The sequence below is a fragment of the Salarias fasciatus genome, chromosome 23, assembly GCF_902148845.1.
Source record: "Salarias fasciatus chromosome 23, fSalaFa1.1, whole genome shotgun sequence".
NCBI classification, from domain to species: domain Eukaryota; kingdom Metazoa; phylum Chordata; class Actinopteri; order Blenniiformes; family Blenniidae; genus Salarias; species Salarias fasciatus.
In genome coordinates, this window is record NC_043766.1 from 352651 (window position 1) to 375784 (window position 23134).

Sequence of the window (23134 nt, forward strand, 5' to 3'; positions counted from 1 at the left end):
GACCCCATCTGGTCCAGAAACGGACCAGGCCGCTTCCAACAGCAGAGTCGCTGTCACCAAGTCCCAAGGTCCGGCACCGATGCTCATGCCGCTCCCAGAATCCAGCTTGCAGACACCACTGACCACACCTCCTTTCGGTCACCAGCCACCACATGCTGAGACCCAAAACCGCTTTCAGGATCACCTGTCTCTCTTATGCTCCCTGAAATCCGTGAGCTCTCCTTTGTACAGCCCCCACATCGTGGGAGGAGTACATTTAAGTGGAACCTTGGTTCCCAAGACACTCTTGGTCCTCTGGTCCAAGAAATCCGCCGACGTGGGCCTGCTGAAGCTTTCGTGCCCGCACGATGCACCTCCCAAGCAGGTGCAACCCAGTCACCACCGATTCTTAGCAGGCTCCACCCAGACCTCCATTAAAGCCATCGGCGTATGCGTTCTGTCCGTGCACACCAGACAGAAAGAAACCATGCACTGTATGAGCATCATTCATGGTCTATGTCCCCCTGATCCCACCAGGGTGCATCCTCTTCTCAGGCTTGGGACCCAACTGCACGCTGTGAACCAAGATCTGTGGTCGCTACCGAGCACTGACCCGCAGCCGCTGACGGCGGAGCCAGAGCAGCTAGCATCCGGCCAAACCAGCCCGCAGGCGCGTCATGTGGCCCACGACACAGAAGTCACAGCCCCGGCACGACCAGCAGGGGTCCCCATTCACCTGACACTCCTTCAGGGGCAGGAAATGCCTGACACACAGGCTACTCTTCCAACCGCTGCCCCACTTTTGTCACCTTCATCTAACGATCTGTGGCACACCTCTTCTTGAGCTGAACCGTCATTCAGCCTACCTGCTAGTCCAGAATCCAACACGGGCTGTGATTCTAGTGACTGCACAGCAACCACCGAGGGTGCCAACCGACAGTTCGTTCCACCATTTTGAGCCAGCGGTCCCAGTCATCGGTGACCAACCCTCGTCCTTAAACAGGGACGGCGTGCTCAGTGACGCTTCTGCAGGAGGCAGTTTGTGATGCAACCCCAGGTACGACAGGTGACATGATCGTGTACACCCTGGCAGTCCAGCCAGGAGACACAGGTACACCCGGTGAACCGGTTGAGCATGCACTCGGAAAGCCTTGCTCTGGTTCCCAACCAGCGATCGAGCAACAGCTTGCAGAAGCGGATGCTCTCGCAGCTAGGAACTGGAGAAACGTGCTCAGAGGTGTTTTCCGTGATCTTCAAGCGACCTTCGCCCGGGACTCGCATAACGGTGGGGTCACTGACCTCCACCCGGTGCCTGTTCCCACTGACCCCGGTCCGCCACCGTCCTCTGCACGGCAGTGCAGAGTTCGGTCAGCTGCCTACGAGTCAGCGAAGAGTATCCTTGACCGATCGCCGGAGAAGAACCTCAACCGAGAGTGCAGCTCGACCCACAACTCATCCACAATCTGGCCAGTGCTAAAACCCATGGGTAAATGGCGGCCCACCATGGCGGTGGACCCCGCTGACCAGTACAGACTCGACTTTTCCTTCGGCAACTGCCAGCACACCTGGAACCGGTGCCCATTCGGCTACTTGAACTCACCATCAGAGTCTACCATCTTTCCCCACAAAGCCCTGAGCGACGCGGCCGCCGGCAGCAGCCTCATCTATGTGGGTGACATCCTCATGAGGAGCCGCTGCTCTGAGGACCATTCAGCCGAAACCGAACGCGTCTTGAGCCAGCTCCTGGCTCACTTCTCGAACAGCCATATTGCCTCAGGAATGATGGCACTTCAAGGCTATGACATTGAGGTCGCGTACGCTCAGAACCAGAACATGGCCGCGGGCCGAAGCCTGGTTGAGCGTCAGCATGGTGACTGTGCAGAACAGTCTAACATCAAACCTCTCCTTGTCACGACTCAGACCCTCTCTTCCCCTCATCATCGCCATGATGAGGACGTCTGTCAGGGTCTTCCCCGAGTCTACGTCGACGGCTGCTCATTCCACCATGACAGCCAGCTTAGGGCCGGTGTGGGCATTGTTTGGGTCGGTCAGAACGGTGACCTGCCAAGTCATTTCCAGCTGAGCCCTAAGAGCAGTCAGTACGCTGAAGCCGCAGCGGTGCTCACAGCACTGCAGCAGGCAGCGAAACTGTCCACCACACAACTGGTGTTTTGTTCCACCCTGAACTATGCCCGCCATAGTTCCACCTCGCACCTCCCCACCGGGACGGCGAACGGCATGAAAAATGCCCGGAACAAAAACGTCAAACAGTCAAAACTGTTTCCGACATGCGACCAGCTTGTGACCGACAAAGGAATGACAGTGGACCCGGAGAAGGTCAAAGGTCATTCCCATGTCATGGACAAAGCTGAAGATGATGAGGCAGAACACCAAGCCAAGCTGGGAGTAGAACAGGGAACACGCTGGGAATTCCATCATGAGCGGCTCCCTGCTCCGCAGTCGTGTGTGGTCCATGCCGCCACCCGCCGTCAGGCCAGGGAGACACCAGGGAGCGCCAACGCGCAGACCCTCCACCTGGGACGGAACCCGGGTGACAATGACCTGATCACGACGCAGGAGCAGGACCTCGTGCTCGGAACCCTCCGACGGCGTGTGGAGAACACATCTACGGATGGAGTCCCACACGTTCCGCCAGACGGGCCAAGTGAACTACAGACCTTCACCCGTGATCTGTCACACCTGACACGGGTGGGAGCCCTGTTAGTTCACACCAAAGGCCAGGGACGCGCCCAGCGGGCGGTCCCAACCGACCACCGAGGTGCCATGTTAGCTCACGCGCATGACTGCCCGGTGGGCGGTCGCCAGGGCTCCCGCGCAACCCTCCAAACTCTCCAGCAGGTGGCATACCGGCCCACAATGGCCCACAACATCAAGCTTTACGCCCATAGCCGCCTCATCCGATGTCAATTTCAACCCTCGCGACCACTGAACCGAGCTCCACTCCTAGGGAGGGGGGTTATCTTCCAGTGGTCTCATCCGCAAGTTGACTGGATAGGGCCCGGCCCCAGATCCTCCAGAGGTAAAAACTACCTCCTCACCGTCACTTGCTCCTCCACCAAGTGGGTTGAAGGCCTTCCAGCGCCCAATGACGCAACCATCACAACCGCGGCCCTGTTCCTGAACCACCGGTTCAGATGCCGGGGCCTCCCTCCGTCTGTGAACCCAGACAGAGGCACACATTCCGCGTCACAGGTTATGACACCCCGATACGACATCTGGGGGGGTGGAAGTAAGCTTCCACCTGTCATACCACACTCAGTCATCAGGTCAGGTTAAAAGAACCAATCCAACCATTACCAGCAGGCCCAGAGAGCATGCTGGGAGCAATGGTGAAGACCGGGACGTGGAACTCCCCCTGGTGCTGACGACCAACCGGTCCACACCGCACCACTCCACCGGAGTCACTCCCCTCGAAAGGATGACTGACACAGAAATGACATCTCCCTTGCACTTCCTGTACCACCCTGAAGGTATCAGTGTGGCCACCGCCCACACTGCATATCAAAATGCGGCCAATCTGCGTAACCACATCTGAACCACCTTCTCATGGGCCCAAGGAAACTTGGAGGCCGGCGTTCCAGGGGCGAAGGCCGACTTGGCTCGCGCGGCACCCCGCAGAGAGCACCAGGTGGCCGGCCAATTGTTTTACGTCAGACACGCCCAGCCAGCAGGAACCTCCAGAACGTTCCTCCCCGGGTGGTCAGGACCATTTGAGACCGTGGGGAAACTCTCGCCAGCGGCTGACTGGATCAGAATCCTGAAGCCCCGACAGCCCCAAGATACAAATGGGTCCACACAAACCAGATCAAACCCTTCAAACCATTCACTCCTTGGGTACCGGAGGTCAGTTCCCCGCCTGGCGAGGGGGGAGGACCTCAAACCCGGGTAGAGTAATGAGGTCACTTGCAGGGTCCAGTAGACTGGCATGTTCAACTAACATCATGCATGCCCGAGTCCTGCCCACGTCAACCACCTGACCTAGTGACTAATGATGAGGTTCGAGTAACCGTTCAGGGACCACAGTCGCTGTAAACTTACACTTTGCTTTAATAACACCTTGCATGCCTGAAAGACTGTGAAGTACCGTTAAGAACAACCTGCTTGAGTAGACAGAAATCAGAAGCTCCCCCCCATTAGCAGCCTCAGTATAGGTGAAACACCACCGTACTTAGCATACGAACCCCGGTTGAGCAGATTTCTAGCACTAACACCGCCACGGTTATACAACGTTCACAGGTGCCTCTGACAGAGTCTCGGCAGTGCCATTCCGTTCTCTGTTAGCCAACAGAGCCAAGAGTTGGGTTTTACCAAAAAAAAAAAAAAAAACTAATTAGCATAAAGCAGAAAGTGTAATGTCTAAGTCCGTACTGAATGTTGGGTTTGGGAGGGTGACACACGCATACACTTCGAAACACACCACCACTCACCATCACGGCCGTGGTCACCGCACCGCGTATACCATCCATATTTACAGACCAGACTGTAGCTCTGATTCTGATACCACCGTGCGTCATAAGGCAATGCGCATACCAACCGTGGGTTATTCCTACTCCCCCCGGGGAGCGGAAATAACCTACTAACCTTGGTCTAACAACCAGCTTCCTTTCTTGCTCTTTTCTTTGCTCTACACTTCCACTCTTCCATTTTGAACATGTGATCCAACTGTCTGAAATGAAGCGAGCATGTGTATGTATCTAGTTAGAACAAGAACTGAGAGCCCTGCCCAGGTTCCCCTCTGCCTTACCGCCCAGGTACTCACCTCTCAACCTTGAACTGTTTGAACCTTGAACTGTTTGAACTCCGGACTGTTTATGGACATTATGCTTCACAGGATCTGTGGATTATTCGTCCCATACGTTGCTCCAAAGACTGTGAACCGAATCCCACTCTTCGGACCAAAGGGGGGATGTTAGGGATGCACTGATGGACATATCCAGCTAAGGCATGACCCGGAGTCATGTTGTCTGCGAATACTGTCCCCCGTCATGAAGGAGACATGATCCCCGCCGTGGTGGAGACGCAGCAGACTTTGAAGCTCTCCAGAACAAAGAGAGAAACTTCTTCCTCTCAGCAGGAGGCCACTGCCATCGTGTCCCCCAGAACCTGGAATGGCTGCCCATCTCCTCCACCATGTGCTCAGAACAAAGAAACCCTCATGTAATGGCCGCTTATCTGTCCTCACAGAACAATAAAGCCAGATAAGGGTGCAATACCACTGCCAACCTCACAAGGGCGCTCGTGGGGCTCCTTCACAGAGCAGAGGAGGGAGGACTCAGATCGCCTTCTGATTGGCTGAGCGACCGCCACTCAAAAGTTGAGATCCTGCCCTCCATCTTCAGTTCTCTCAAGGAATTTTATCCAGGAAGGACGCACAGCCGTCTCTCCAACGGATTATACCCGGTACCGAACGGACCCGCTGGCCGGGACTTTTGGGACCAGCTTTTCTTCACCGGTGAACCCCTTTTCCCAGAGGAGCAGAACGGCAGGGACTCCCCTGGAGCAGACCGAAGACACCAGCAGGACCCCACCTCTACAGCTCTGCTCTCCTCCATTCTCCTCCTCCTGCAGCCGACCAAGAACCAACTGAGGACCCGGACAGAGGAACCGGGACCTCTTCCTCCACGTGGACCTCTCCAAGAGCCCGAGGTTCTGTTGGACGCAACAGAACCCGATTGAGATCAGAGCGACGGCTTTGATCTCCCCACCGAACACCTCATCAGCCACAGGACCCACAGCAGCGGAGAGCCGCTCCTTAAAGTCCCATCACACAAGGTTTGAGACCTGGGCGGGTTCAGGCTTAGATAGTGGTGATGATTAATGCTTGTGTGTTTTTATTGTGAACCAGGACTGAATAGTCCAAAAAGGTTCATTGGTCTTCCAAGTTATAATCCAAAACAAAGGTTCATTTCAAAAGACCAGGGAGGTATTTTGTTATTTACCTGACAGTTTCGGCAGCTGTCAGCTGTCTTCTTCAGAGAGTCACGTGATGTTGTGGTGACGTATCTTGTCAGCTGATTTATACAGGTTTTGGCGCTATTCTCCCACTGGTGGAAGCGGGAGAACAGCGCCATCTGCAGTCCGACTTCTTGAGTACAGCATCCCAGGTGTGCGGAAACGTGCCCCCGAGACAGTGAACCGGGATGAGGGGGCCTTTTTGCTTTCACACACCTGGGATGCTGTACTCAAGAAGTACAAATAAAAATATATATATATATAAATATATGTACTGTTGTTTCCTTTCTTCATCTCTCTCTCTTTCTCCTTGTGCGCTCCCGTGCGCACGTTCACGAGCACGCGCTTCCTCCTCACAGAACAGACCCGCAAGATGCCGGCTAGCCGTGCATCTGTGCGTGTGAGATAGGAAGACAGGCTCATCTTTCTCTGCCTTTCCTCTTTACTAACCCGAGAGTAGTAAATTGAACCGCGCAGTAGACCTCGAGTCGAGAGCACGCACGCGCGCCGCGCGCCTACCCGCTCGCTCCCCACTAGCTCTCGTCTGGCTCTCTCTCGCTCTCTCTCACTCCGCCCCTCCCGGGTTCGCCGGACAGGGACCGTCGCCCCGCTCTCACTCAGTTCGCAGAGCCCAGATCCGGGACTCGGAGAGACTCCTCCACTCTCTCCCCATCTCTCCCTCTCTCTCTCTCCTCTCTCTCTCTACCGCGCATGCGGACACCCACGTGCGGACTCATCAGCTATCCGGACATTCACAAACACCCCAGCGTCACGCTGGGGTGTTTGTGAATGTTCGGGTTGCCGAGTCACGCCTACTTCGTGAGTAACTCAGGATCGACTCCTGTCGCTTCGGGTGGCACCTCCACGCACACATACACCCACGCTCACACACCCCTCCTTTTCCTCCAGGAAGAGGGACCACACACACACACCCACGCTCCGAAAGGGTTAACACCCTCGTTGTGTGTCTCCAGACGCTCACGCACGCACGCACGCACACACGCACGCACGCACAGTCTTGTATTTCTATCCTTGTGGGGACCGTCCATTGACTCCCATTCATGTCTAGCCCCTAACCCTCACCCTAACCCTAACCCACACCACAACAAAGCCTAACCCTAAAGAAATGTTTTTGCACTTTTACTTTTTTCAGTAACAACAACATGGTCAAGAAAACACTGTTTCTCCTACTTAGGACCGGAAAAAGGTCCCCACAAGGCACGTCGTTCCACGTTTTGCTATCCTTGTGGGGACATTTGGCCCCGACAAGGATAGAAATACAAGAACACACACACACACATGTTCATCTTGTTAATTCAGATCTTCATGTGTTGTAGGAGGAGTCCTGGACCTGGAACCAGCCGTGTGTCCCTGAAGAGTGACCGGTCTATGCCAGAAGTCATTCTCTTTAAACCAGGACCAGGACCTGCTGATGAGGGGTGAGAATCAGTGTTTGTGTCAGGATTCATCCTCACAACAAACACACACACACACACACACACACACACACACACACGTTCATCTTGTTAATTCAGATCTTCATGTGTTGTAGGAGGAGTCCTGGACCTGGAACCAGCCGTGTGTCCCTGAAGAGTGACCGGTCTATGCCAGAAGTCATTCTCTTTAAACCAGGATCTGCTGATGAGGGGTGAGGATCAGTGTTTGTGTCAGGATTCATCCTCACAGCAAACACACACACCCACACGCACACACACACACACACACACACACACACACACACACACACACACGTTCATCTTGTTAATTCAGATCTTCATGTGTTGTAGGAGGAGTCCTGGACCTGGAACCAGCCGTGTGTCCCTGAAGAGTGACTGGTCTATGCCAGAAGTTATTCTCTTTAAACCAGGACCTGCTGATGAGGGGTGAGGATCAGCGTTTGTGTTAGGATTCATCATCATAACAGCAGCTTGAACAAAGTCAACGTGTTTCTGCAGCGTCAGCCAGCAGAGCTCCCAGGTTCTCCGTGGAGGCTCCGCCCCTCAGCATCAAACACATCTGGACTCCATCTTTATGGTGAGAACAAGTGTCTAACCGTAGCGTTATCAGTCGTCCTCTTGGAAACACTGACAGTCTCCAGAGTAGTAACAACGGTGGATTTATTCTCACATCTCCATCTGTCTAACTCCAGATGTTTCTCTGTTCCAGCTGCTGGAGGACAACATGGTGGCTTTCATGAAGAAGGAGCTGAAGAAGATGAAGAAGCTCCTGAGTTCAGATTACCCAGCATGCTCAGAGAGTGAGACAGAGGATGAGGATGAAGAGCAGAGGAGCAGCAGAGAGTCATTAGTGAGGATGACTCTGGACTTCCTGAGGAGGATGAAGCAGGAGGAGCTGGCTGAGCGTCTGAGGAGCAGTAAGAGGATTTGATCTCATCAAACACTGAAATGTTTTCAGCGGGGATGGTCTGAGCCTGCAAGATAAACTCAGTGTATTTGTTGTTGCAAATACACTCTTTATGCTGCGTTCACACCGCCAAATGATTTCCCAAATTTAACCTCTGACCTCGTGTTTTGGACACTTGGGTGAAGAGAGGGGCAGAGCTGTCGACCGATCACCACCTGGTGGTGAGTTGGATTCGCTGGTGAAGGAGGAAACCGGACAGACTTGGCAGACCCAAACCTGTTGTGAGGGTCTGCTGGGAACGTCTGGTGGAACCCTCTGTCAGCAGGGTTTTCAACTCCCACCTCCGGGAGAGCTTCTCTCATGTCCCGAGGGAGGCTGGGGACATTGAGTCTGAGTGGACCATGTTCTCCACCTCCATTGTCGAAGCAGCTGCTCGGAGCTGTGGTGGTAAGGTCTCCGGTGCCTGTCGTGGTGGCAACCCCCGAACCCGGTGGTGGACACCGGAAGTAAGGGCTGCCGTCAAGCTGAAGAAGGAGTCCTATCGAGCCTTGTTGGCTCATGGGACTCCAGAAGCAGCTGACGGGTACCGGCAGGCCAAGCGAACTGCAGCCCGAGCAGTTGTGGAGGCAAAAACTCGGGTCTGGGAGGAGTTTGGGGAGGCCATGGAGGAGGACTATCGGTCAGCTTCGAAGAAATTCTGGCAAACCGTCCGGCACCTCAGGAGGGGAAAGCAGGTCTCCATCAACACTGTTTACAGTGGGGGAGGAGCTGCTGACCTCAACTGGGGATATTGTTGGACGGTGGAAGGAAGACTTCGAGGACCTCCTCAATCCCGTCGCCACGTCTTCCGCGGAGGAAGCAGGGTCTGAGGTCTCAGAGGTGGACTCGTCCATCACCCAAGCTGAAGTCACCGAGGTGGTTGGTGAGCTCCTCGGTGGCAAGGCACCGGGGGTGGACGAGATTCGCCCTGAATATCTTAAGTCTGTGGATGTGCAGGGACTGTCTTGGTTGACACGTCTCTGCAACATCACGTGGCGGTTGGGGACGGTGCCTCTGGATTGGCAGACTGGTCCCTGTTTAAAAAGGGGGACCGGAGGGTGTGCTCCAACTATAGGGGGATCACACTCCTGAGCCTCCCTTGGAAAGTCTATTCCAGGGTACTGGAGAGGAGGATCGGACCGATAGTTGAACCTCGGATTCAGGAGGAACAATGCAGTTTTCATCCAGGTCGTGGAACAGTGAACCAGCTCTGTACCCTCCATAGGGGCTCGAGGGTTCGTGGGTGTTTTCCCAACCTGTCCACATGTGTTTTGTGGACTTGGAGAAGCGTCCCTCGTGGTATCTTGTGGGGGGGTATAGGGGAATACGGTGTCCGGGACCCCATGTTTAAGGGCCGTCCGGTGTCTGTAGGACCGGAGTAGGAGTCTGGTCTGCGTTGCTGGCAGTAATTCAGACCTGTCATGGGTGCAGGTGGAAGGACCCCCGCGCAGGCAGCCAGGTGGAGTTCAAACCAGAGTCCTGCACTGGGTCGGGTACCCACTAAAACAACTGATTGGTGGTTTTTAAAAACTTTTTTTTTTCTCAGGTTTGGATGTGGGTGGGAAAAATAGCTTGTGTGTCAGGTCACGGGTTGTAGGTTGACTTATGAGAATCAATATAACATAATAATAAATAAAATAAAATTTAAATTTAATAAAATTAAAAGCTCTGACATGATCCATCTGCTGCGACTGCAGCTTGCACAGCGTGTCTTCTGCATCCATTTCCGGGTTACCAAAACAACAGAAATGGCGGAGGACGTGAGAGTACAACTTCAGAGCGGAGAGTACAAATTAGCTGAAAATTCATCCTCCAGAGCTAAGTCTAATGTTTGGGAGCATTTTGGTGTTATAATAGATGAAGAAAATTATCAAGTTGCTGGGTTCGCGGCCTGTAAAAAGTGCAGTAAAGTGTTGTCTCACGATAGCCGCAAAGTGGGAACTAACTTTCAGTTAGATGAGCAAACTACAGAAAACTATCTTGGTCATTATTTCCTCTGAGGATTGCTTCCACTACTTTGTGACAATCATTGGCTCAGCTGTTTAAACACGTTTCACCATCTAATGACACAATTTGTGATTGGACGAGAGCATCAAACGGTCTGCCTCCGTCTAACAAGCGCCACTTCCAAAACACTTAATAGCTATTTAGATATTTGAGAAATAAATGGATTAAACGTACAACTATCACTTTGTAATGCCCCTGAAGTGTTCAAACATTACACAGTGTTTCCCTGATGGATTACTTTTCTCCTCGATGGATTCCAAAACATGTCATGGCTCGTAACTGCTGACCGCCGCTCAAGTCTGGACAGAAAGTAAGTCTATTACACATGTACAGGTGTATGGGAGAAGAATACGCAGGGTTGATGATTCATGACTGAATTCAGGCTTTTTTTGGAAGAGCTGCTTCATTCAGGTGCGTTGTTACTCACTGTGGCGATATGCTGTTCAATATTCAGACAATATGACCCAAAATGATTACTTTAAATAAAGGTCGGGCTGCGGGTTGTGTTTCAACGGGTCCCGTTCAGGACTCTGGTTCAAACTCATTTATTTTCAGGAACAGCCAACATGCAGGCAAGGACACAGAAGCACGCAGTGAGACACACAAGGAGCCGACAAGAAAAACCAGGGGAGCAGGACTTAAATAGAGGGAAAGACAGGTGCAACACATTAAGGTGGTAACGAGGCAGGAGCAGACAGAAACAGGAGGGGCAGGGCCAGCACAAGGGACAAACAAAACCGAAACCGGCCCTGAGCGCCCCCACATGGCCGCAGGGGCATAGAGCGTGACAGGACCCTCCTCTCAATGTGCGGCGCACAACAGAGCAATCATTCCAGGCACCACCGCCCAACATCCCGGACCGAGAAGGGGTCAGACGGGACGGACAGAAACCGGACACAGACTCAGACTCAGACACAGATGGCACGGCGCTAAAGCCAACAGGCGGGACGGGGGAACATGGGACTGCACTGCGCGGCCGGGAACGCTGCTGAGGACTGGGACGCTCCTGGAGTAGATCAGAGGCATCGTGGCCGGCGGCAAAGCATGGGCTGGGCGGACCGTAGATTCCGGGGACAAACTTCACCAGCGGGGCCCAGAGGCTGAAGATCCTGGGGACGAGCTTTGCCGGAGGAGGCCAGAGGCTGAAGATCCCACAGAAACAGGAGGGGCAGGGCCAGCACAAGGGACAAACAAAACCAAAATCGGCCAGCGGTCCCAAATGGCCGCAGGGGCACAGGGCATGACAGAACCTGTTCCCAGTGCATGTTGGACTCCAGCTGGGCTGGCCTTTGTCACTGGTTCTGTTCATAATCTTTATGGACAGAATTTCAAGGTGCAGCCAGGGGCCGGAAGAGGTCCAATTTGGTAGCCACAGGATGTCATCTTTGCTTTTTGCAGATGATGTTGTCCTGTTGGCTTCATGTAACCTGGACCAGCATGCACTGGGGCGGTTCGCAGCCGAGTGTGAAGCGACAGGGATGAGGATCAGCACCTGTAAATCCAAGCACCTCTAAATCCGAGGAAATGGTCCTAGACCGGAAGAAGGTGAATTGCCCTCTCCAGGTCGGTGGAGAGACTGTGGCCCAAGTGGAGGAGTTTAAGTAACTTGGGGTTTTGTTCCTGAGTGAGGGACGGATGAAGGTGAGATTGACAGGTGGATGGGTGCAGTGTCTGCAGTGATGCGGTCGTTGTTTAGATCCGTCGTGGTGAAGAAGGAGCTGAGCTGAAATGCGAAGTACATAACACACTTTAATCTTCACTGTCAAATCCATTGAACTCACCCATGCTTTCGTCTTCTTTTCAGGAACTTCTGCTGGAGTTTTCCAAAAGAAGCTGAAACGTGGCCTGAAGAAGAGGTTCCAGTGTGTGTTTGAAGGAGTCTCTAAAGCAGGAGAGTCCATCTTCCTCAACCAGATCTACACAGAGCTCCACATCACAGAGGGAGGGGCTGCAGAGGTCAACCAGGAGCATGAGGTCAGACAGATTGAAGCAGCATCCAGGACAGCAGACAGAGCAGAGACAAGCATCACACCAGGAGACATCTTTAACGCGTCACCTGGAAGACCTCAGCCAATCAGAACAGTGCTGACAAAGGGAGTGTCTGGCATTGGGAAAACAGTCCTGACTCAGAAGTTCACTCTGGACTGGGCTGAAGACAAAGACAACCAGGAAGTCCACTTCATATTTCCATTCACCTTCAGAGAGCTGAATGTGCTGAAGGAGAAGAAGTTCAGCTTGGTGGGACTTGTTCATCACTTCTTCACTGAAACAGAAGAAGCAGGACTCTTCAGCTTTGAAGACCTCCAGGTGGTCTTCATCTTGGACGGTCTGGATGAGTGTCGACTCCCTCTGGACTTCGACCACAATAAGAGCCTGACTGACATTAGAAAGCCCACCTCAGTTGATGTTCTGCTGACAAACCTCATCAGGGGGAATCTGCTTCCCTCTGCTCGCCTCTGGATCACCACACGACCTGCAGCAGCCAATCAGATCCCTGCTGACTGTGTGGACAGGGTGACAGAGGTCCGAGGGTTCACTGACCCCCAGAAGGAGGAGTATTTCAAGAAGAGGTTCAGAGAGGAGGAGCAGGCCAGCAGGATCATCTCCCACATCAAGACCTCCCGAAGCCTCCACATCATGTGCCACATCCCGGTCTTCTGCTGGATCACTGCTACAGTTCTGGAGAAGGTGTTGAAGAGCAGAGAGGGAGGAGAGCTGCCCACGACCCTGACTCAGATGTACATCCACCACCTGGTGGTCCAGGCCAAAGTCAAGAAGGTCAAGTATGATGGAGGAGCTGCCACAGATCCACACTGGAGTCCAGAGAGCAGGGAGATGATGGAGTCTCTGGGAAAACTGGCTTTTGAGGAGCTGCAGAAAGGAAACCTGATCTTCTATCCATCCGACCTGACAGGGTGTGGAATCGATCTCAGCGCAGCCTCAAAGTACTCAGGAATGTTCACACAGATCTTTAGAGAGGAGAGAGGCCTGTACCAGGACATGGTGTTCTGCTTCATCCATCTGAGCCTTCAGGAGTTTCTGGCTGCTCTTCATGTCCATCAGACCTTCATCAACTCTGGAATCAACCTTCTCAAAGAGAAACAAACAACCATTCAACAATCTCCACAACAGCCTCAGCTCAGCCGTCTCCATCAGAGAGCAGTGGACGAGGCCTTGAAGAGTCCAAATGGACACCTGGACTTGTTCCTCCGCTTCCTCCTGGGTCTTTCACTTGAGACCAATCAGAGTCTCCTTCGAGGTCTGCTGACACAGACAGGAAGTAGCTCACAGACCAATCAGGAAACAGTGCAGTACATCAAGAAGAAGCTGAGTGAGAGTCTGTCTGCAGAGAGAAGCATCAATCTGTTCCACTGCCTGAATGAACTGAATGATGGTTCTCTGGTGGAGCAGATCCAACAGTCCCTGAGGTCAGGACACCTCTCCACAGACAAACTGTCTCCAACTCAGTGGTCAGCTCTGGTCTTCATCTTACTGTCATCAGAAGAAGATCTGAAGGAGTTTGACCTGAAGAAATACTCTGCTTCAGAGGAGGCTCTTGTGAAGCTGCTGCCAGTGGTCAAAGCCTCCAGCAAAGCTCTGTATGTGGTTTAAGAACAAATCTGTAGAACTGAGTCCAGGAGAAACACTGATCTGGTTTTCATTGTTGCTTCTTCTTCAGGTTGAGCAGCTGTGGTCTGTCAGAGAGAAGCTGTGGAGCTCTGTCCTCAGTTCTCAGCGCTCAGTCCTCCAGTCTGACACATCTGGACCTGAGTAACAACGACCTGCAGGATTCAGGAGTGAAGCTACTGTCTCTTGGACTGGAGAGTCCTCACTGTAAACTGGAAGCTCTCAGGTCAGGATCCAGCTGCTGCTTGATCATGTGGAGGATCTTCCTTCTTCCTTCTTGACTTGATGCAGCCATGTTTGTGTCTCCAGTCTGTCAGGGTGTCTGGTCTCAGAGGAAGGCTGTGCTTCTCTGGTCTCAGCTGTGAGATCCAAGTCCTCCCATCTGAGAGAGCTGGACCTGAGCTACAACCATCCAGGAGACTCAGGAGTGGAGGAGCTGTTTGCTGCAGTGGAGGATCCCCAGTGCAGTTTGGAGACTATCAGGTATGAACTCACAACAGGAGCTCCTGGGCCTGTGTCTTGACCAATGCCCTGTCTTCCTGTCTCTCTTCCTGCAGGGTGGACCATGGTGGACAGCAGAGGCTCAAACCTGGTCTGAGGAAGTGTAAGTTGGACTCATCACTGTCCGTTTGTCTTTCAATCAAAGCTTTGGATTCATTCAAACATTACTGACAAGAGAAGCCTGACAAAAAGTGTCCTCATCAAACTTTCTCTCCATCAACAACATGTCAGGAAGTCCACAAACAACAAATCCATCACATGTGTCACATGAGGACTGAACTCTTTTTCTCTCCATCAGATTTCTCTCAACTTCAACTGGATGAAAACTCAATGAACAGAAACCTCAAACTGTCCAACAACAACAGGAAGGTGACACATGAGTGGGGAGAGCAGCCGTATCCTCATCATCCAGACAGATTTGATGTCTATAAACAGCTGCTGTGTGGAAATGATCTGAGTGGTCGATGTTACTGGGAGGTCGAGTGGAGCGGAGGTGTTGACATATCAGTGAGTTACAGAGGAATCAGAAGGAAAGGAGGCAGTGATCAGAGTAGGTTTGGAGGGAATGATCAGTCCTGGAGTCTGAGGTGCTCTGCTTTCGGTTACTCTGTCTCGCACAATAACAGAGACACATTCATCTCCTCCTCCTCCTCCTCCTTCTCCAGGTCTGGTAGAGTAGCAGTGTATGTGGACTGTCCTGCTGGCTCTCTGTCCTTCTTCAGAGTCTCCTCTGACTCTCTGATCCATCTCCACACCTTCAACACCACATTCACTCAACCTCTATCTGCTGGATTCAACCTCTGGTCCCCTGGTTCTTCAGTGAGTCTGTGTCCTCTATAGGAAGGACGTCTCTGTCTCTGACAGCAGGGAGGAGGAGGGGCCTCTCAGAAGGTGGGAGGGGCCTATCAGAAGGTGGGAGGAGTTTAGCTCCACTAAAGATGTGATTTCTTCTTTGTTCCATCTGGTGTTTGTTGTGGTTTCATTGTTGTGGTGTTTCTTGAAATGTTCCATCACAAAGTAACAAAGGTAAATCATTGACAACATTGTAAAAAAAAGAAAGTCATATAACAGTATTTTATTGTTTATTTCACAACTTTTGTCTGTGTTATCAAAACGCCAATTAATTCACAAAAAGAAACTGTGATTTTACATGTCAAATGTAACATAACAAGAAATCCCTGCAACTGTGAAAAAACACAATATTCCTGATTTTTTTTTACAAGGAAATCCAATTAGAAATATGTATATTTATGGTTAAAATATGTTAACAACTGTATTGTAATTTCACAAATATTTTTCAATTCTTTACGGAAAAAAAATTGCAAAATTAAACTTCACAACTCAAAAAAATCATTACAATCATTAAAACTATATGTAATTATTAAAATTACATAGGAGCTAATGGGGAAAGTACACCTCTCACTCATCCCTGAAGTGAGTTTTCTTTTTTTAAAACATTCAGCCAGATCCGCATGGTGGCTTAGAGGTTGGCGCTCTTGCCCCTCGTTTAGACGGTCGCGGATTCATGTCCCGGTCCTGGCTCCCCAGCTACCTCCCATGATCCAAAACACACAGGTCATGTTGCCCCCAGTTGTTTTCTGTATTACCTGTTTTTAAAGATGAATCACATTCAATAATTTTATTATTTTGTAACATTAAATGTTAAACAACTGTAAATTCAGGCAAAATCTTGTTAAAATTACAAGCACAAACTGTATTTTTAGTACGGAAAAAACTATATTTTTACGAGAAAGTAATCTTCTGTTATTTTATGGTATATTTCTGGTGCCCCAGCTGCTGAAAAATTCCCGTTTTTTTAAGGTTTTTTTGTTTACAGTGAACTCAAACACTCTTTCTCACTTTCACTTGTTATTTTTAGAATTTTTTTTTTTTTAATTTTCTGTATTGTAGAGACACATACAATTCTAAAATCACCGCAAAGCAAAATCACTCCCCTCCCAAACAACAATCTACAGTTATAACCAGGGGTGCGCAGAAGCGGTGCGCTGGTGCGCATGCACTTCCAAATAATAAAATGCGCACCTGATCAAACATTGGAACGCTCATTTGCGGACCAAGATTTGGGGATAGCGAGGTGTGCATCTGTGTGTCGGATGGTGTGATGCATGACGTGCATAATACTTCAGACGGCACCGAGTCTACACTCCCGCACAGGGGGTACGGCAGCTGCACAGGGACAAAAGCCCTCTGGCGCCCCCCAGGGGAGACGCTTCACACTTTGAAAACCGCTGGTTTAAGTGAGAAAGCAGATACTGCACGAGCATTTTTATTTTTCAGAGCTTTAAACACCATTATATTTTGTGAAAGTTACGAGGTTTCAGACATTCTGTTGCACGGCTTCTCTTCGTTTTCAGTTGAAATTAAAGCAGGCTATGTAACGCTGTCCAAATATCCCTCGATTTTGTTCTTCCTGTAGGTAGGCGTGGGGAGAAAAAAAATGTATTTAAAAATGTGAAGACCTAACAACAACCCAAGGTTCTCCCCTGAGAACTAGACAAAAAGTATTAAAATATTATACAAAATACATATACATATACAAATTACAAAAATATTATAATTTGTTTTTTGTTATATTTTTTTACTATTATGGAAATGCATTATGTTTATGGTGTAGCTGCCATGGAGAGGTATTTGTTTTGTTGTATTGTTTTTTTCTTTTTGTGATGTGTTGTGATTTCAATTAATTCTGTTTTGGGAACTGATTAATTACCTGTTCAATGGTGAAGAGCCTGGGTTACGAGGCAGCAGAGTATTTTTGTGTTGAGTTACCAATTTGGTTTTGGATCAAAGAGTCTTTGGTTGGTGTTGTATTTTTGTTTTTTTCTTCTTTCTGCAATCAGATCATTTTCCAATACAATTTTGTTTAACAAATTTGAGAGTATTTTTGTAAAGAAGCTGGCGTGATTCATGTTTAAGGGGCTAACACAACTAAACAAAAGGGGAAAAGATTAAGACTCAGACGTTGAAGAAGCGCTACACAGGTTCTTCAACAACAAAAAAATAACAACAACAACAAAAAAACAAAAGCAAAAAAACATAAAAAATTAGAACAGGTTTTTGGTCTGGTCGTACAGTGGTTCAAGGTCATACTGGTATGTATAATAATGATGGTCTCAGTCTTTCAAGCAGAGATGGGAAAACAAGAGTGCCGTAAAGAGAGAGAGAGAGAGAGAGGGAAAAAAACAAAAAGCAAATATGTAGATAAATACAATGACAATGTAGCAATATTGCAGTGGTCCAAGATTAAATTAATAAGCAGAGGATTACATCTGCACAAAGCGGGATCCTACTCTGGAACAACTGGGAAAATAATCCTTTCTGTATAAGCAAGAAAAGGCCCCCACACTTTTTTAAATTTATGTGAGGATCTTTTTAATGTACACCATTTTTTTTTTCCATTTTTAAATTATTAAGGATCTCTTTAACCCACATTGTGTGAGAAAGGGGGATGTTGACTTCCACCTCAGAAGAATGAGACGTCGGGCCGCCGCTTTCGCAAGCTCCTTCTAAGAAGAGCCACTGAGCACTTTGTTTTACTGTTTTCACTCATTTCACATGTATTTTCTATGTGAAATTGACAGCATTTTGTCATTCATTTAAAATGTTTTCAGGGCAATACATTCTAAATATCTTCAGTGACATATCGTGGTGTATTGTGGAGGACATCTGTTGCAATATATCGATTATCGGGCCACAACCCGGACCCCGTGTTTCCGGGGGAGCTGTCTGAGGTTGGTCATGGCTGCAGCCAGACCTCCAAACGGACTGCCAAACCCACCAAGAAATCCAAAAACATTATGAAACAAATAAATGTGCGGTGATTAATAAAATACAGTGAATGTATTGTAACCTGTCATTTATTTAACTGAGCCGCCAGGCCTCTAGGGGGCAACATTGTTTCAGCTGTGGTGCTTTGACAGGAAGTTTTGATATTAGCAGCAGAAAGCTAATGCTTTTCCTCAGACTACCATTTGTTTCAAGCCCATTGAGTGGCAAAATAAGTAAGTAAACATGTTATTGAAGTAAGAATCTGTATTGGAATGTTGTAGTCTGTGTGCAGTGTTTCTGACTTCCATTCTGTTTTTATATTTGTGTTATCCTGGTGGATTTGGGACTTTGGGGCTATCCAAGTGTGATTTGCGTTAATGTTGATGCAACTTTATACTGTACCAGTCTGATTTATGTGTTTCTGTTTTCGTTTGTACATTTCAGTTTCACACTTTTTTGTATTAAATCCATCCATCACAACAACCGGCCTGTTCCTTGGAGGATGCAATGCAAACTAGAGTTTAGCTGGCTGTGAACCCCAGTATAGGACAGGAGTCACACTGGGTGTAGCAATACAGTGAAAGTGACATTAACAACTTAAACAAATGGAAAAACTCTTATTGCTGGCTGAATAACACTGTGAGGAGCGTGAACAAGCCCAACCTGTCCTGCTCCAGTCCCACACTGCGCTCCAGCTGAGCCTCAAAAAAACACACATGCACTTTTAACGGTGAAACGCGGTCCATTCCTCATTATTTGCCATATTGAACTCGGCTGGATTATCCGAAAAATCAGGAGGAAAAGGCTGGTATAAGGCACAAACTGAAATAAGGAGCACAAATGTGACAAAAATTAAAATGAAGCTTAAGTCCAGTGTTTGGCCAGTGCACCGTTTCTCCCTCTGGGCTTTCTTCAGGTGCTGAAAACATGCAAAATAAAGTAAATTTCCCTTCAACACACAATCTGGCTTAATAAAGGTAAGTATGAGGCACAATTCGGCGTGAATGAATGTATCCTGTCTGCTCTGTCTGAGAGTCAGAGATAGAATGAAGTTTGAGGAAGTGTGCCTCAGAAGAAACTGCCATTTTTCATCGCCTCTGCTATGAGTGGTGTGTGTGTGTGTGTGTGTGTGTGTGTGTGTGTGTATGTGTAAGAGTGCGTGCGTGCGTGTGTGCATGTGTGCGTGTGTGTGTGTTGGAGGTGTGGCAATCATCTTGGTAAAGACTTGGTATTTTAAGTTATTGTAAATCATAATCGATGAATTGTAAAATTATGCTTCTTGCAAAATTCTTCCAAAAGCAAAAACAAATCCCTGTCCCCGGCTCGGGGCATATAGAGTATTTTCTAATTCATTTTTGTGTTTTGCACATAATGCGATTAATCACAATTAATCGCAGAAAAATTATGTGATTAATCGCGATTAAGAAATGTAATCGTTGCCCAGCACTACTTTTGATGTTGTTCAGCTCTGACGCTCCTTGAACCTTGACCACAGCCACTCCACCCGCTCAGAGACATGAAGAGGACACTGCCGGCCCAGCAGGAAGTCCATCAATCATTGACTTGTTGAGGAGTGCTGCCAAACAGATCACGCTGCCTGGCCTTAGTTCAGATGGACTGTGACGCTCTGCGGGCATGTCAGAGCTGAGCTTGGACTCTTGGACTGGGAGTTATCAGGGTGAGACGGCGTCCTCACATCAAGCAGAGACACACAGAAGGACTGAGCAGGGACGGATAGCAGCGTCTTCTCTCCAGAAGTGTCTGGAAGAAGCTGTGAAGAGAGTTTATCAGGTGAGAATCTCTGTCAGCTACAACAAAGCTTTCACAACGCTGTGTTGGACTGGATCTGACTGTGTGGCTGCTGGCTGTGTGTCTGTGTGTCTGTCCAGCCTACATTATGGACACCTGTTGTTCTAGTGGAGACACACATCAGGAACAGCCTTCAGATGTGTGTGCTTCTCAGGCTGAGGCTGGTCTGGTTCAGAAGGTTTATCCCAGTTGAACAACTTTAAATATTAACAGGAATTTATGAACATGATGAATCTTTATCTTTACCCACATGCGCACAGACACACACTCAAACCATTGTGAAGGTGGCCTCAGGCTTGGTGGTGCCGCCTCCCACCCAGTGTACTGTTCAGGGAGGAATGTCTGGATCGATGCCAAACAGGTCTGATCATGCAGATCAATGTTCATCAGAGACACATTTGATTTGATCTGTATATATCGTAGACATGTCATGATAAACGCTGAGAGAGTGTTCCAATGCTACGTTTGATCATCCCAGTCTTTCCTATGGGCATGATCTTCAGGCCATGTGACTGCCGTCTCTCACAACAACATCACAACATCATCTGCAAAAAGCAGAGATGAAATCCTGTGGTCTCCGAACCACACCCCCTCTGGCCCCTGGCTGCACCTAGAAATTCTGTCCATAAAGATTATAAACAGAACCGGTGACAAAGGGCAGCCCTGCCGGAGTCCAACATGCACCGGGAACAGGTCTGACTTACTGCCGGCTATGCGGACCAGACTCCTACTTCGGTCATACAGAGACTGGACGGTCCTTAACAAGGGGCCCTGGACTCCGTATTCCTGAAGCACCCCCCCACAAGACACCACGAGGGACACGGTCGAACACCTTCTCCAAGTCCACAAAACACATGTGGACTGGTTGGGCGAACTCCCATGAACCCTCGAGCACCCTGTGGAGGGTCGAGACCTGGTCCAGTGTTCCACAACCAAGAAGAGAACCGCATTGTTCCTCCTAGATCCGAGGTTTGGCTATCGGTCGGATCCTCCTCTCCAGTACCCTGGAATAGACTTTCCCAGGGAGGCTGAGGAGTGTGATCCCCCTATAGTTGGAGCACACCCTCCGAACTCCCTTTTTAAACAGGGGGACCACCACCCCGGTCTGCCAATCCAGAGGCACTGTCACAACCGCCACGCAATGTTGCAGAGACGTGTGAACTAAGACAGTCCCTGTACATCCAGAGACTTAAGTTACTCGGGGCGAATCTCGTCCACCCCCGGTGCCTTGCCACAGAAGAGCTTACCAACCACCTAGGTGACTTCAGCTTGGGTGATTAACGAGTCCAACTCTGAGACCGCAGTCCGCCTCTGGGACCCTGTAACAAATTCGCCCGTCGTTTCCAGGACGATCTTGCCACTACGCTTAAAGAGGACACGGGCGGGAAACACCAATCAGCAGGGGTGATTAACTAGGAGATGACGAACTTAAGATTGGTCATAAAGCAACGTTTATTATAACAAAAACCCCTCCCAACAGAAAACAAGCCACCCGCCGCTCGGGCGCTCGTCCTTTAAAACTAAACAGAAAAACGCCGCACAACGCGGGAAGTCCAAAAATAAACAGAAAGGGCTCAAGAAAGTCCTGTCTTCTCCCTTCCCAATGTTCCCCAAAGTTTAAGGCACACGTCCCTGCACGGGGACCGACTGAGAGGCCGGCGGCCGATAATTACTCACGCCCGGCCAAGTCCAAACACCTCTCGTCCCCGCTGCTCCTCCTCTCCAGCCCGGTGGCTCCGTGGCAAGCAATTATAATTCCCAAGAGCACAAGGTTATAATCCTTTTGTGGCAGTTCCTCCGGGTAACGCTCCACGGCCTCGCTCCTCCGGCAGGTGAGTTTCCGTCCAGGATGGCGTGTGACGTCACTCCCCTCTCGCAGCAGGTGCGCTGCCTTCCTTAAATAAACAACCCCGCCCCCATACCGATGTCCAGGTAATTACGTCCTTGTCATGGTTTCCAATCACAAAACCGTGCCCCAGAATAAATAGCCACAGTGACCCAAGTCTAGCACATGAAGATGACAGCACAGGAAACACATTTTATCACCCCTGCTGGGTCAACACGTAAGGACCTCCGTGGTCGTTACAACCCCATCCTCTGCTTCCTCCATGGAAGATGTGGCGACGGGACTGAGGAGGTCCTCGAAGTATTCCTTCCACCGTCCAACCACCGTCCAGGTCAGCAGCTCCCCACCTCCACTGTAAACAGTGTTGGCGGAGATCTGCTTTCCTCTCCTGAGGCGCCAGATGGTTTGCCAGAATGTCTTCGAGGCCGACCGATCGACCTCCTCCATGGCCTCCCCGAACTCCTCCGAGACCTGAGTTGTTGCCTCCACAACCACTCGGGGTGCAGTTCTATTGGCCTGCCGGTACCTGTCAGCTGCTTCTGGAGTTCCATGAGCCAACAAGGCTCGACAGGACTCCTTCTTCAGCTTGACGGCAGCTCTTACTTCCGGTGTCCACCACCGGGTTCGGGGGTTGCCGCCACGACAGGCACCGGAGACCTTACGACCACAGCTTCGAGCAGCTGCTTCGACAGTGGAGGTGGAGAACACGGTCCACTGGGACTCAATGTCCCCAGCCTCCTCGGGACATGAGAGAAGCTCTCCCGGAGGTGGGAGTTGAAACCCCTGCTGGCAGAGGGTTCCACCAGACGTTCCCAGCAGACCCTCACAACAGGTTTGGGTCTGCCAAGTCTGTCCGGTTTCCTCCTTCACCAGCGAATCCAACTCACCACCAGGTGGAGATCGGTCCACAGCTCTGCTCCTCTCTTCACCCTAGTGTCCAAAACACGCTGCCGGAGGTCAGATGACATGACAACAAAGTCGATCATAAACCTCCGACCGAGGGTGTCCTGGTGCCAAATGCACTTATGGACCCCCCTGTGCTCGAACATGGTGTTCGTTATGGACAAACTGTGACTCGCACAGAAGTCCAATCACAAAACTCCACTCGGGTTAACATCAGGGAGGCCGTGCGATCCAATCACCCCCTTCCAGGTCTCACTGTCGCTGCCCACGTGGGCGTTGAAGTCCCCCAGTAGAACA

The 23134-nt window shown here is 50.2% G+C and overlaps 1 protein-coding gene across 1 annotated transcript; it reads left to right on the forward strand.

Moving 5' to 3' along the window:
- Positions 1-1482: 1482 nt before the first annotated feature.
- On the forward strand, positions 1483-15417 carry LOC115381957 (NLR family CARD domain-containing protein 3-like). Its single transcript, XM_030083604.1, has 11 exons — positions 1483-1647; positions 2278-2385; positions 2440-2568; positions 7921-7986; positions 8119-8326; positions 12167-13961; positions 14042-14215; positions 14299-14472; positions 14547-14593; positions 14789-15309; positions 15358-15417. The coding sequence occupies exons 1-11, from the start codon at positions 1483-1485 to the stop codon at positions 15415-15417; spliced, it is 3447 nt and encodes a 1148-aa protein (XP_029939464.1).
- Positions 15418-23134: the final 7717 nt, after the last annotated feature.

Excerpts from the sequence above, each read along its gene's own strand:
- LOC115381957 (XM_030083604.1), top strand. The coding sequence starts at position 1,483 with ATGGCGGTGGACCCCGCTGACCAGTACAGACTCGACTTTTCCTTCGGC. Across the intron at positions 7,987-8,118 it reads ATCTGGACTCCATCTTTATG|CTGCTGGAGGACAACATGGT; the intron begins GTGAGAACAAGT and ends TCTCTGTTCCAG. Across the intron at positions 8,327-12,166 it reads GGCTGAGCGTCTGAGGAGCA|GAACTTCTGCTGGAGTTTTC; the intron begins GTAAGAGGATTT and ends TCTTCTTTTCAG.